The sequence below is a fragment of the Carcharodon carcharias genome, chromosome 9, assembly GCF_017639515.1.
Source record: "Carcharodon carcharias isolate sCarCar2 chromosome 9, sCarCar2.pri, whole genome shotgun sequence".
Classification (NCBI taxonomy): Eukaryota; Metazoa; Chordata; class Chondrichthyes; order Lamniformes; family Lamnidae; genus Carcharodon; species Carcharodon carcharias.
The window spans coordinates 119,812,998-119,825,528 of record NC_054475.1 but is presented as its reverse complement, the minus strand read 5'-3'; the positions used below and the strand labels follow the sequence as shown (position 1 = coordinate 119,825,528).

The window sequence follows — 12,531 nt, the reverse complement described above, 5'->3', positions numbered from 1 at the left end:
ATTAACTGTGAGACAGGACTAATGCAGTTTGAATATTAACAAAGTACCTGATCAGAATTCTATTCTTAACCACAACTAGCTATTGGTGATGTCACTTCAATATCTTAACAGGGAAGTGACATATTTATAAGAGTTAATTCATAAAAATCAGCAAAGCAAGAGGGAGTTTGTTGAATTACAGAAGGTCAAGGGCTTCTCAAGTAATAGAGAGTAGATGGAGAGAAGCTATAATTATTGATGAGTAATGACTGTTTCCTGAAGCTTGGTTGATTGCTTTTTTTGGAATCATAGAGAAATCTCCCATTTTTTTTCCCTCCCTTTATCTTGATTCACCTTGGAGGTAACATGACTGGGGTAGTTGATGATGCGCATAAACCACACCATGTCTCAATGAAACAGATTTAAAGGGCCAGCTAGTCTTTTCCTGTTTTTTACATATCAATATTGAAATTAATTGGAATATGGAAAATATAGATATCAAACTGGAAATTTGGATCAGACTATGCTTAGACAAAAACTGACAGGCATATTTCTGTGCTGTAGTATTTTAAGCTTCTAGCATAATGTTTTATATAACTGAAAGAACATTTGTAAATTTTACACTGCCAAAGACATAGTCTATTTGTTCTGTATGTTTATAGTACCGGGTAGATGGTGCAAGTCAAGATTAGTTACTACTTTTTCCTTTTCACTGTTAATGACCACATTCCTGGGCTATGTAATTACCAGCAAAATCAATCTAAATATTAAATAGAAATTCAGCCTTGCGAACATTGACAGTCTAATCAAGGATGCAGGCACAGTCAAAGTTGTGAAGGCTGAGCATGAGGGATATACGGCCATCAATTTACAGCTCAAATTTACTAACAATAAGCTAGGCTGAACAAGGTTTTTTGGGGGTACTGGATAATGCATACAAACACATATATAAAACATACACCGAAAGTATTTTCATTTCAAGTTGCAATGCCCTCAATCATAGGTTTGAGATCTCATACCTGTCAACAAACAGAAGTTGAGAAGTAAAAGAGGACATGGTACAAAAATAGGTAGAACTAGAGACAATATTGTAAATTGCGATGTTCACCTTCGACCTCTTTTGGGATGTTAATTGTCTTTTTCGATCAAAAATAAGCGTATTAAATGTATTAAGTTTGGTCCTTTCACAACCCACTATATATACTGTGTAAAAGTCAAACTTTTGAGACCAACCTTTTTGGCCAGAAGGGTCAACTTCTACACAGGTAATATTTTTGAGGGGTTGACATACACGTGTTTTGGGGCCTGAGAAAGACAGTTGCAATGGAATAAATTAAAAGCCAATAACACTAAAGAATTCAGATTATCATTTCTAATTTGATCATTTTAATAATTGAATAAGGAAAACACAACTTAAACATAGAAATGTTTTCAGCTTTTATTTACCAGTATTCATTTTCATTTTGTATTTATACATTTACAATAAAATCCAATCATCAACTGCTCCAGCATTATATTTTGGTTCTGAAATATTTGGGTTTTGACCCCTGAAAAACTGGGGTTAACAATTACATGAGGTATATGAAAAATTACAGGTTTTTAAGGCCAAAAATCATGGGGTTGATTTTGACTGGAGATCATTTTCGCACAAGTCTATCGCTGTTACATATCAAAGCAGCAGTTTCACTTCATGATACAAGGGCAATGCAAGGAAAATCAAAAAGTTTTAACTATCAGAATATGCTGCGATCAAAACAATCCTTCAAAATTAAATATACAAGTTACCTATTCCTTTACAACCAGCCCATTCTGAACTGACAAGTTTCAGTTCCCACTAACCTAGAGAAGTAAAAATTCAACTTCTCCCGTAAAAGAAGTTTCACAGCTAGAGGCTTTCGGGTTCTGCAGTTAATACAACTCAGGAGAAGAAACTAAACCTTGTTCTGCTTTATGATCCTACTTCCACTTTCCTGCAATATTAAATGCAACAACAGCAAAATTTGCACTTATGTAGTGCCTTTAATGTACTAACATGTCCCAAGGTCCTTCACAGGAGTGTTATCAGAAAAATCTTGCACCTAAGAAGATACTAGGACAGGTGACCAATAGCTCGGTCAGAAAGATAGGTTTTAAGGAGTGACTTAAAGGGGAAGAGAGGAGTAGAGAGGTGTAGAGAGAGAATTCCAGAACTTAATGTCCATATAATATTATACAATATTGACCTGGATTTTATGGTCAATGGCACTTGCCATACACTAAGTTAACAGCAGTCTACAGGTTTTTTGCAGCCTTTTAAGCTAACACTTGCTGTCAGTTGATTCAGTGCAGAATCCACTGGAAGGGATCTGTGGCCTGTGTGAGAAGAGCAAACAACAGAGAGGGGGTCTAACCAATCAGTTTTAAGGATCCTCACTATGCCATGCAGAGTCTAAGCCAGGAACTATATATTAGATTTAAATCATGAACAGAAAATTAAATAAAGAATAGGAAATAAAAAATTAAGTGACAAATAAAAGAGAAAAAGTAACAAAAGATGTACTTTTTAAAAAAAACCCCAACACAAATTGAATTCTGAAGGAAATTACATTTCCAGGATCAGAGAGGTTGTTTGGCAATAATTATGATTTACCATGCCATTAAAAATTCATTTACACCTTTACATACCAGCCCTAACTCTGCCATGTTTATTGGGTAACTGGTGGGCAAATAAGGGGGATACTTTTATAGCATAGGCTGTGGGAGATCAAGGGAACTTGGAACTGCAACTTCCAATTTCCGTGTTTAACTCCACATTGTGTACGTCGGAAGTTTCATCCAATTCTGTCAATAATAGTGGTGAGCTTTGTTAACTTTAACATTATTCTCACTGCAAAATCCACACAATTATCATTTACCAAGTTTTCTGAAGAACTCTTTCTTGTAAGACATGCAGGCAGTAAGCACATATCCATGAATTAAAATGTCTGCCATGTTGTGGCTCTTCTACCATCCTAGACTATATCAGCCTTGAAACAAAGCTTAAAGGGCAATATTGATCAGCAAAACAACCATCCTTCTCGATTGCACACATTTCCCTGAATGCTATACAGCTCAACAGGAGCAATGCGGCTAGAACACACTAAAGCCACTAAGTCAAATTCAGGGCCTGGTAACATTCACAATGGAATATGAAGGTAGCTACTGGACTTCTGTGTTTTTCAAAAACAAAAATGACCATTTTAAAATATTTGATACAGTACTAGGTGTGCTGTTCTTTACAGAGGTTGCATAATGTGTTCTTCTCTGCCAATGTGGAAAGCTTCAATGTGAGCTGCATTAACAATTCTTGGGAGTGAAGGCAATAGAAAGTCCAAAGATTGAACAAGGTAACGCACATCAAAAATAAAATCCCCAAGTAATGTGAATCTGCCAGACAGGCAAGATAAACACTTTTAAAGAAAATTAAAACAATAGTATAATGGATTTGTTAGAATAAATAAGACCATGCCAATGTGATGTAATAGAACATTCATTCAGGGCAGAATCTTCTGTTCGGCGTGCAGAGACGGCCCCTGCACACTGATGCGTAAAATGATGCGTGGTGACGTCGGGTGTACATCCTGACATCACCATGCGTCATTCCGATCTTTATTTTGGTGGGCACATACCAGAGTCAGCTGCACGCCCGCTGAACTGTCAAAGGCCTGTTAAGGCCAATAATCAACTAATTGAAGTAATTGTCAGGGCTGCCTGTCCAACCTTAAGGTCAGCGGCAGGCGAAGAACCCAGGTGGCCTTTGCATTTTTCATGAATCCTCATCCACAGGCAGGATGAGGCTTCATGAAGGATTTATTAATGAAATCAAACATTTTTCTCAAAATTCATAAACATGTCCCAGCTCATGCGACATTGTCACATGAGGGGGCATGTCTGAATAATTTTTGTTTCTTTTTTTCAATGTTTCATAATGAAATTAATCTCCCTGGAGCAGCTCCGTGTCTCAGGGAGATTTCTGCGCCTCCCTCCTCTCTCCGCCTGCACAGGTAGCGCAAAGCACTTCCAGGCGCATGTCATGTTGAGCAGGCCTTAATTGTCCTGCCCACGTAAAATGGCAGCACACAGCCAACCGCGGGTGGTGATTGGTTCTGCTCCCACTCCCGACTGGCTCGCCCGATGGTGAGAAAATTCTCTCCTCAGTTTCAATACAAATAAATATGAAAGTCCAACAGAATCTGGAATCTATAAACCTAAGTTAGAAAAGACTCTTCCCAACTATCTCTGCCAACCACTCACTTCCTACCCTTCATAAGCTTCATCTCATCCAAATCTCTACTGCCTGTATCTTAGCTTGCACCAAGTTGCATTTAGTGATCACCCCTGTGCTCGCTACCCTATATTGGCTCCTGGTCCAGCAACATTTCAAATTTATATTTCTTATTCCTTGTGTTGAAATCTCGCCTTGTGCTCACCACCACTCAATATCCCTCCATGGTCTCACCACTCCACGAGTGGTATTTTCCGCACCCACCTGCCGCCACAATCTTCCAGTCCCAACGCAAGTCGATGGACTTCTGGCTGGCACGCCGCCTCACTCATGGCGGGTCCCGCACGTGACAGGGCTGGGAAATCCCAGCCCATATCTCTGTAGCCTCTGCCACCCCACAAACCTCCAAGACTTCTGCACTCCTCCAATTCATGCCCCCTTTGCATGTCCCCAATTTCCATTGCCCTTCCATTGACAGCCATGCTTTCAGCCCTAAGTTCTCAGAGTCCTTGCCTAAACCTCTCCACCTTTAAGACACTCCCTAAAAACTACCTCTTTGGCCACCTATCTTAATATTTCTTTTGTCTTGTTGTCAAACTTATGTTTGATAATGCTCCTGTGAAGCATCATGGAATGTTTTACTACGTATAAATACAAGTTATTGTTGTTGTAAATCACACAGTTTGAACTAAGCAATAAAATGCTCATCATCTTGAACTAATCAAAGGTGATAAAGCTAGTGATATCAATATTTAGATACTTCAAGTCTGCCTAAGAATTCTCTGTGGTTAAACATCACTGAGCTCTCCCATAAGCGGCTCTCACCACTTCCTCTATCTCATTAACAATTTTTGTTAATTCTGGCAACAGGAAGGTGGCAATTGACCTCTGACTCCTTCCCAGCTAGGGATTGTCTGTAGAACTGCTGACTAAATTGGCATCCCCTCCATGTTGGCTCCTAGAAACTGGTTCATGCAGAACCCCAAAGGATAAAAGAATCCAATTATTAATATGAGCACAAAGGTTGTCTGGATAAATGCTTCTTCTGACTACTGTTCTACACTTCTATTATGTAGCTGAATCAAATCATTTGAGAACTTAATTTAAATTTAAAATGCTTTTAGTATAAGAAGAAAGACTTTCATTGATAAGAACATAAAAGATACGAGCGGTAGTAGGCCATTCAGCTCTTTGAGTCTGCTCTGCCATTCATTCAATGAGATCATGGCTGATCTACTTCAACACCATTTTCCTGCACTATCCCCATATCCCTTGACATTTTTAACGTGTAGAAATCTATCAATCTCAGACTTGAATGTACTTAATGACTAAGCTTCCACAGCCATCTGGGGCAGAGAATTCCAAAGATTCCCCACCCTCTGAGAGAAAAAAATCCTCCTCATCTCAGTCCTACATGACCTGCGCCTGATTCTGAGACTATGTCCCCTGGTTCTAGACCCGCCGCCCAAGGGAATCATCCTTCCTGCATCTAGCCTGTCAAGCCCTGTAAGAATTTTGTATGTTTCAATGAAACCACTTTTCATTTTTCTAAACTCTAGAGAATAAGTAATCTTTCCATCAAAGAAATTAATTTAGTGAACATTCAAAATGTCTTTCTGGGGTATTCTGAAGCACTTTTCAGCCAATGAAGTACTTTTGAAGTGTTGCCTCTGTTGTAACATAGGGCAAACAGGGCCTTGTTTCATCCTAAAGAAGGCACCTCTGACAATGCAGCAATCCCTCACTGTTGCATTGGAGTGTCAGCCATGAATTTTGGGTTCAAGTCCTGGCGTGGGCTTTGTAGTGTCTTATCCTACATTTTATTAAAACATGAGATATCTGAATGGTAAAAATGAAGCTGAACATTTGAAAGCATCCTGCCTTTCATACAATAAAAATTACATACAGCATTGACATCACAAACTATTTAGCTCCAAGTCAATCAGAAACTATCAAACTCTTATTGGCTAGTGGAGGGGATTGGGTGGGGGGGGGAGTAGATTTATGTCATTGACAATGAATAGGTTTAAGTTGCATTCACCTCTCTTTAAGATTAAATGTTACCTGAAACATAAATTAGTTCTGAAGTTGATATTTTTGTTTTAAAATTTAACCATTTCCTACCTCCAAGACTTTATGCACTCCTCCAATTCTGACCTCTCACATGTCCCCAATTTACATTGCCCCTCTTTTTGGCAGCCCTGCTTTCAGCTGCCCAGGCCCTAAATCCTGGAATCCCTGACCAAACCCGAAGGGTCATGAGGACTCGAAACGTCAACTCTTTTCTTCTCCGCCGATGCTGCCAGACCTGCTGAGTTTTTCCAGGTAATTCTGTTTTTGCTCTCAATTTCTCTACCTTCAAGACATTCCTCAAAAAATCATCTCACTGGCCACTTATTCTAATATCTCTTCATGTGTCTACTCAAACTTTTGTTTGATAATGCTCCTACAAATCACCCTTGGAATATTTTTCTAATCAACATTTAAATTTACAAAAGTGGAATAAAGGAATGGACCTCTCGCAATCCGTGGAGCTTTAATCTGGTTCTTTATTCTGGGCAATTCAGGTCACGTTATCAGAACCACAGCACAGAGACTGCATTCCGCACATGCGCCATTGGGTACCAGCTGAAACTAGACAAGTGACCAACTCTGTTAAGTGTACTCTTCACTTTCCTAATATTTGGATTGTTCATTAGTGGCCACTGAAGAAGAGAAAATGACTGAGTTCGTGGCTGAACCTGCTCCCATGGAAATAGAAAAGAGTTCAGAAAAAATTGACATGTCTTTAGGCAAGTATACGTTCTCCTAAAACCACGTGTGTACTTTCTTCTAAAATTATTGACATTAAAATACTCGGGGGAGCCGCTGACTATTACCGAGATAAACTAAAATATTGTGTATATAATTCAAAAATTTATTTAGATGAAAATTTTGTACTTTTAATGAGAACTGGGAGGAGGGGGTTTAAGTGACAGGAGTAGTGTAAGATCATGCAGATCCAATTCGTTGGAGTCAGTACTAAATTTGGAACTGTGATATTAAATACTTGTAGCGTCACATACAGAAATACTGCGACAGAAGGTCGGAGTTGCCAGAAAGAATATGACTAATTGTTAGTTGGAAACAATTGTGTTTCCAATTTATATTTTATTATCTTTTCATCCATTTGATTGCTTTTTAAAGAGTTGGTAGTATTATTAAATTCGCTTTCTTAAACAGCTGTAAAGTTCAACTCGAAATCTGAGAGATCATCTGGCTAAAAGTAAAAGGTCGGTTTTGTCGAGTTCTTACGCAGGTACATAACAGTTGCACTGGCTTTAGGGAAAATCTCAAACCACCAAAGGCAACTTGGTTGCTTTGGGAAGTGGCTGTCAGCACCGATCTCTTCATTTAAAAAGTATTTATCTTGCCAATGAATGATCAGATCAAATTATCAGATATTTACAATCTCTTTATTGGGAAGACTTTATTTTCTGTGATTAGCCATACGTTCTGGGGAGAAATCTGTATCTTCTTTTGGGGCAATCCCTTTAAGACCAAAATGAAACTAGAATAATTCTGGAAGGGGGATAATTAGTTTTCCTGGGTATGAGATCATTAGACTCCTGACAAGTGCCCATGTGATCTGAGGTGGTTGTGAGGATAGAAGTTAGAAAGCCAAGAGTAAATAGTCAATTGGAGATCAAACCACAGCTGGTCTCAGGACCTACAGTTCGGAACACAGAACTTGTGTGAGGGGGAGAAAGCAAAGCTTTCAGTTTGCTATTTGGCTGTAAGAAGAAAATACAACTTCAGATGCTCTTAGTGAAGCAATGTGTGAGCAAGATGAGATATCAGAAGATCAGATTATGAACTGGCTGCATTGGATGGTTGGAAAGCTATCCCATTGGGACTGTCATGATCCGAGTGAGAAAGGGTTCATAGGCAAGGGCCTGGTCAGCGTTGACTGTATTAGGAATTTCAAATAGAATGTGGCTGCCGGTGAAAGTGGCTCACAGGCCAAATCCATTCATTGGGAAGTGAGAAATCCTAAGTACTGGAAGCCAAATTGGAAAGACTGAGATTGCATGTGGTGCCACATTTGTGCAGGAAGTGATGTGATTGTTTGTTAACTACATGAAGCTTATCTTTGTATCGGCGGTAAAATTGACCTTTTAATTTGAAATATCCTTTGCCTGTTAATTAATGTTTGAACTAAGTTGATTTTAGATGGTTTGTTACAGTAAAAGTTTTAAAAAGTAAAATATTGTCCACCAGTTTTCTTTCCATTGTCGTAGTGAGAATTATAAACCAACTGTCAATTTATACTGGTTTATATTTGGAAAAATAGCAATTCTTGATTTACATAGCAAATCACTTGGGCTAGGATTTGGATAGCTCTCTTTTTTGGGCATGGGGTGATGATTCGCGACCTACCCCTCCCCATTCAGATTAAGGTAGGCAACATGTGAATTTGAATGAATGCAGCTTTGGCTAGAATGTTCCCATGCTGCTGTTCTCCCCTAAATGCTGCCTGTGGCCCCTGTATTCTGCTGGGTTGAGGTGAGTGGGGAGGTGTTGCAGGCTGCATTATTAGCAAACCATGTGGTCCAATCAGCCTTCCTTCCTAAAGGCAGACTCCCCAATAAAGGCAGCTGAACTGCTGAAGCGCAGACTGCTGGTCAATCAGTTGGAAAGATTACAAGAAGCACAACAGCCTAGCACGCAAGGGGGTGCTGCTATCAGATTTAGTAATGCTGTTCTGGTGAGTGAGGTAGAGCCCAGGAGGGAGGCTATGCTTTCCATTTGGGCAGGAAGCCCTCACACACCAGCCAGGAAGGAATGAGAGCATGTTGTCAGGGCGATCAATGATTGCAGTCTAACAATAAGATCATGACAACAGAAAAAGTACAATGATCTCTCACAGGTGGAAAAACTCTTGTAGCTATAGAATTCATGTGGCTAATCTGGTTAAGTTTATGGGCAATGGTGAGCCATCCTCCTCCTCCTCCTCCCCTGTCTATCCCGGAATGTTGATGGTGGAGGATTCAGCAATAGTAATGCCATTGAATGTCAAGGGAAGCTGGTTAGATACTCTCTTGTCAGAGATGTTCATTGCTCAGCACTTGTATGTCATAAATGCTACTTTCTACTTATCAGCCCCAGCTTGAATAATTGCATTGGATGACAATGTAGGATATAAAATTATTGCTTGGAATGAATTAAAAGGCAGCATTACCTGAAGCAGGGTGAAGAATTGTATAAATCATAATCATTATGTGAAATTTCAGAAAAGACCTCATTACAAAATGCATTCACAAGTATTTGCCATTGTTTGCCATTTATATATAAAGGTGAGGTTTTTTTAGCTACCTTCTGTTATTTATTCATTCATAGGATGTGGGCATCACTGGCATGGCCAACATTTGGTGCCCATCCTTAATTGTCCTTCAGAACAGGCTGGGGAGCCCCTTTTTAAACCACTGCAGCCATGTGGTGTAAGTAGACCCATGGTGCTATTAGGAAAAAAGTTCCCAGCAGCAGTGAAGGCACGGCAACATATTTTCAATTTATGATGGTGTGTGACTTAGTGAGGAACTTGGCGATGATGGTGGTACCGTACATCTGCTCCGCTTGACCTTCATGGTTGAGGTTGCAGGTTTGTTGAAGAACCTTTAGCGAGTTTCTGTATGTGCATTTTGTAGACGTTGTATACTGCTGCCACTGTGTGCCAGTGGTGGAGGGAGTGAATGTTTAAGACAGGGGATGAGGTGCCAATCAAATGGATTGCTCTGTTCTGGATGATGTGAGCTTTCTAAGTTTTGTTGGAGCTGCTCTCATCCAAGAAAGCGGAGTGTACCCTATCACACGGCTTAATTTTGATTTGCAAATACTGGAAAAGCTTTTTGAAGTCAGAAGGTAAAGGTCTCGCTGCAGCAAACCAAGTTTCTGACCTCCCCTTGTATTCACAGTATATATATATGGCTGGTCCAGTTAAGTTTCTGGTGGAACACAATGGTGACCCCTCAGATGGGGTGGGATTCGACAATGTCATGGGAGGTGATTAGGCACTCTTGTTGGAGTTAATTGTTTTCCTGACACTTATATGCCACTTGTGAGCACAGACCTGAATGTGGTCTTTGTCTTGCTGCCTGCAGGCATGGCTGCTAAAATATCTGAGAAGTTGTGAATGGCGCTGAACACAGTGCAATCATCAGTGAACATCCCCACTTCTGACCTTATATTGGAGAAAAGGTCAGTGATGAAGCAGCTGAAGATGGCTGTACTTAAGACGCTATCCTAAGTAATTGCTGCAGTTACATCCTAGGGCTGAGATGATTGGTCTCTAATAACCACAACCACCTTCCTCTCTGCTACGTAAGTCTCCATCCATTTGAGTATTTTCCCCTTAGTTCTATTACCTTAAACTTGATTCAATGACAAACAGGATAGCGTCCTAATTTAGGCAGAGAATGCACATTATAAAAACACTGTTCTGATGAAATGCATTGACCTGAAACATGGGGCTGGATTTTCATGGAGAAGGCAGGAAGGTAGAGTTGGGAAACAGACCTGTCTTCTTTAAAAAGACTGCCGCTCTCCATATTTTTGTTCCAGATAGACAGGGCGGGATGGAGACAGGCCCACGGCTTCCAGAGGCAGGCCCAAGGTGACAATGGAGGCAGGTGGATGGCCAGGCCGGTATACTAGGAAACCTGCCCCCCATTTACTTAGGACATGCGCCCAGTTTTAATGATGAATGTCGAGCTCTCAGACCGTCATCCCTCATCCCCCAACACCCCACATGTCCCCTCCCCTCGCTGCCCATGTATCCCCCATAGCCACTCGCCTATTATCCACTAAGGGTAGACCCCAGGAGGAATATTTTTGAACTGGAGATGAAAAGAAATTCAACTTCCAATAACCTAATAAAGCTCTCAATAAAGTTCTCAGACAAATATACTTCCTACTGAAAAATACTCTGATAAAATGGATTCAAAAAATTTAAATCCCCTCAAATAATTAGCCTGTTGTAAAAACAAACAAACATCTATTTCATTAATCACATTAAAGGCAGATAACCCTTTAATAGTTTCTTAAAACTGCCATCAAAATGCGAACACAGAAAACACTATTGAGATAAGTGAGTCTGGAGCTTTTGAAACTCAGCCAGGCATTCATTGTGACCTCAGCTGGGAAATGTAAGCAATGGATTCTATTGAAACAGAAAAAAAATAGATATACCAGATCTCCTGACAATCAAAGCAGCCCAGGGACAAGTGGGGGATTTTTTAAAAATCTAAGCGATAGCTGCTAAAAGTTTTTGTTTCATTTTAAAAGTACTCTGGCAAACAAACCATTTCAGATTATTACACTAGAGACACCATGCAGTGTTTTCTTCAGTTTTTAATGCATACGAACAATTATCCCATTGGGAAAAGTACTCTAATGCATCTCAATGCATCTTACGCCATGCTGTTCAATGTAATGTTCAACCTATCCTTGCAGGACAGAGTCCTGTAAGCAATCAATCAATCAATCAATCACAGTAAAAACACATTTAACTTACAATACAGCATCTAACTACTGAAACTAAAAGAACATTGTTTTTGTTTATCAAAGCCCATCAATGAATTAATTCCAGAAGCAGGTAACTGTATGTTGGGGGGTATCTGGGGTTTCCCTGAGGCTTATACCTCCTATGGGAGGCTATGAATCACAATTACTTACTGAAGGGGCCCGTTTCAACTGCAATTTTAGGGAGGATTTAAATTGTGCAACCACACAATTTAGCCGGCAAGGGTGAGGATGATGTGTTCCCATACCCTTATCCTGTGCTGGCTAAAATTGCCGGAAACAGGAATGGGGGCAGGAGTCCCAGAATCAGATCCCACCCGCCATTTTTAAAGGGCTCCTGAGTTGTTATCCCAACTCAGTGAAAATCTGTGCAGTTAATTTTGTTTCCCTCTCCATGGATGCTGTCTGACCTGCTTAGCATTTCCAGCATCTTCTGTTTTTGTTTCAGATTTCCAGCATTCACAATATTTTGCTTTTGCTTCTTATACATGTGCTATTTGATGTACAGTAGAGATGTAAACTACACTAGACTGAATGAGAGAATGTATGTATTTTTGATGGGTTACATTATTTGCATTTCTGTAGTGTGCTTTTTTCGCCCAATGCAGACCCCTCCAGTTGGGCTAAAAGTTTACCCTTTTCAATTGCCATCCAGGACACAAATTAATTTCCAGTGGGCTGAGAGTCCTCAACATTAAAATTGCCTCCATTTAGCAGCATTTGTGTTTTGCAGTCTCTCTCAATGAGGC

At 40.0% G+C, this 12,531-nt stretch overlaps 1 protein-coding gene across 3 annotated transcripts in view; it reads left to right on the top strand.

The window, feature by feature from the left end:
- Positions 1-12,531, top strand: part of LOC121281767 (UAP56-interacting factor-like) — a 48,605-nt gene that overhangs the window by 1,723 nt on the left and 34,351 nt on the right. The window contains exon 2 of one of the 3 annotated variants that reach the window (XM_041194728.1): positions 6,922-7,014. The exons of 1 other annotated variant lie outside the window; for it this stretch is intronic. In XM_041194728.1, the coding sequence (XP_041050662.1) occupies positions 6,922-7,014 (93 nt within the window). Of the gene's footprint in view, positions 1-6,789; positions 7,015-12,531 lie in introns of all 3 variants that reach the window. One more of the 3 variants, XM_041194729.1, reaches the window with a different exon arrangement.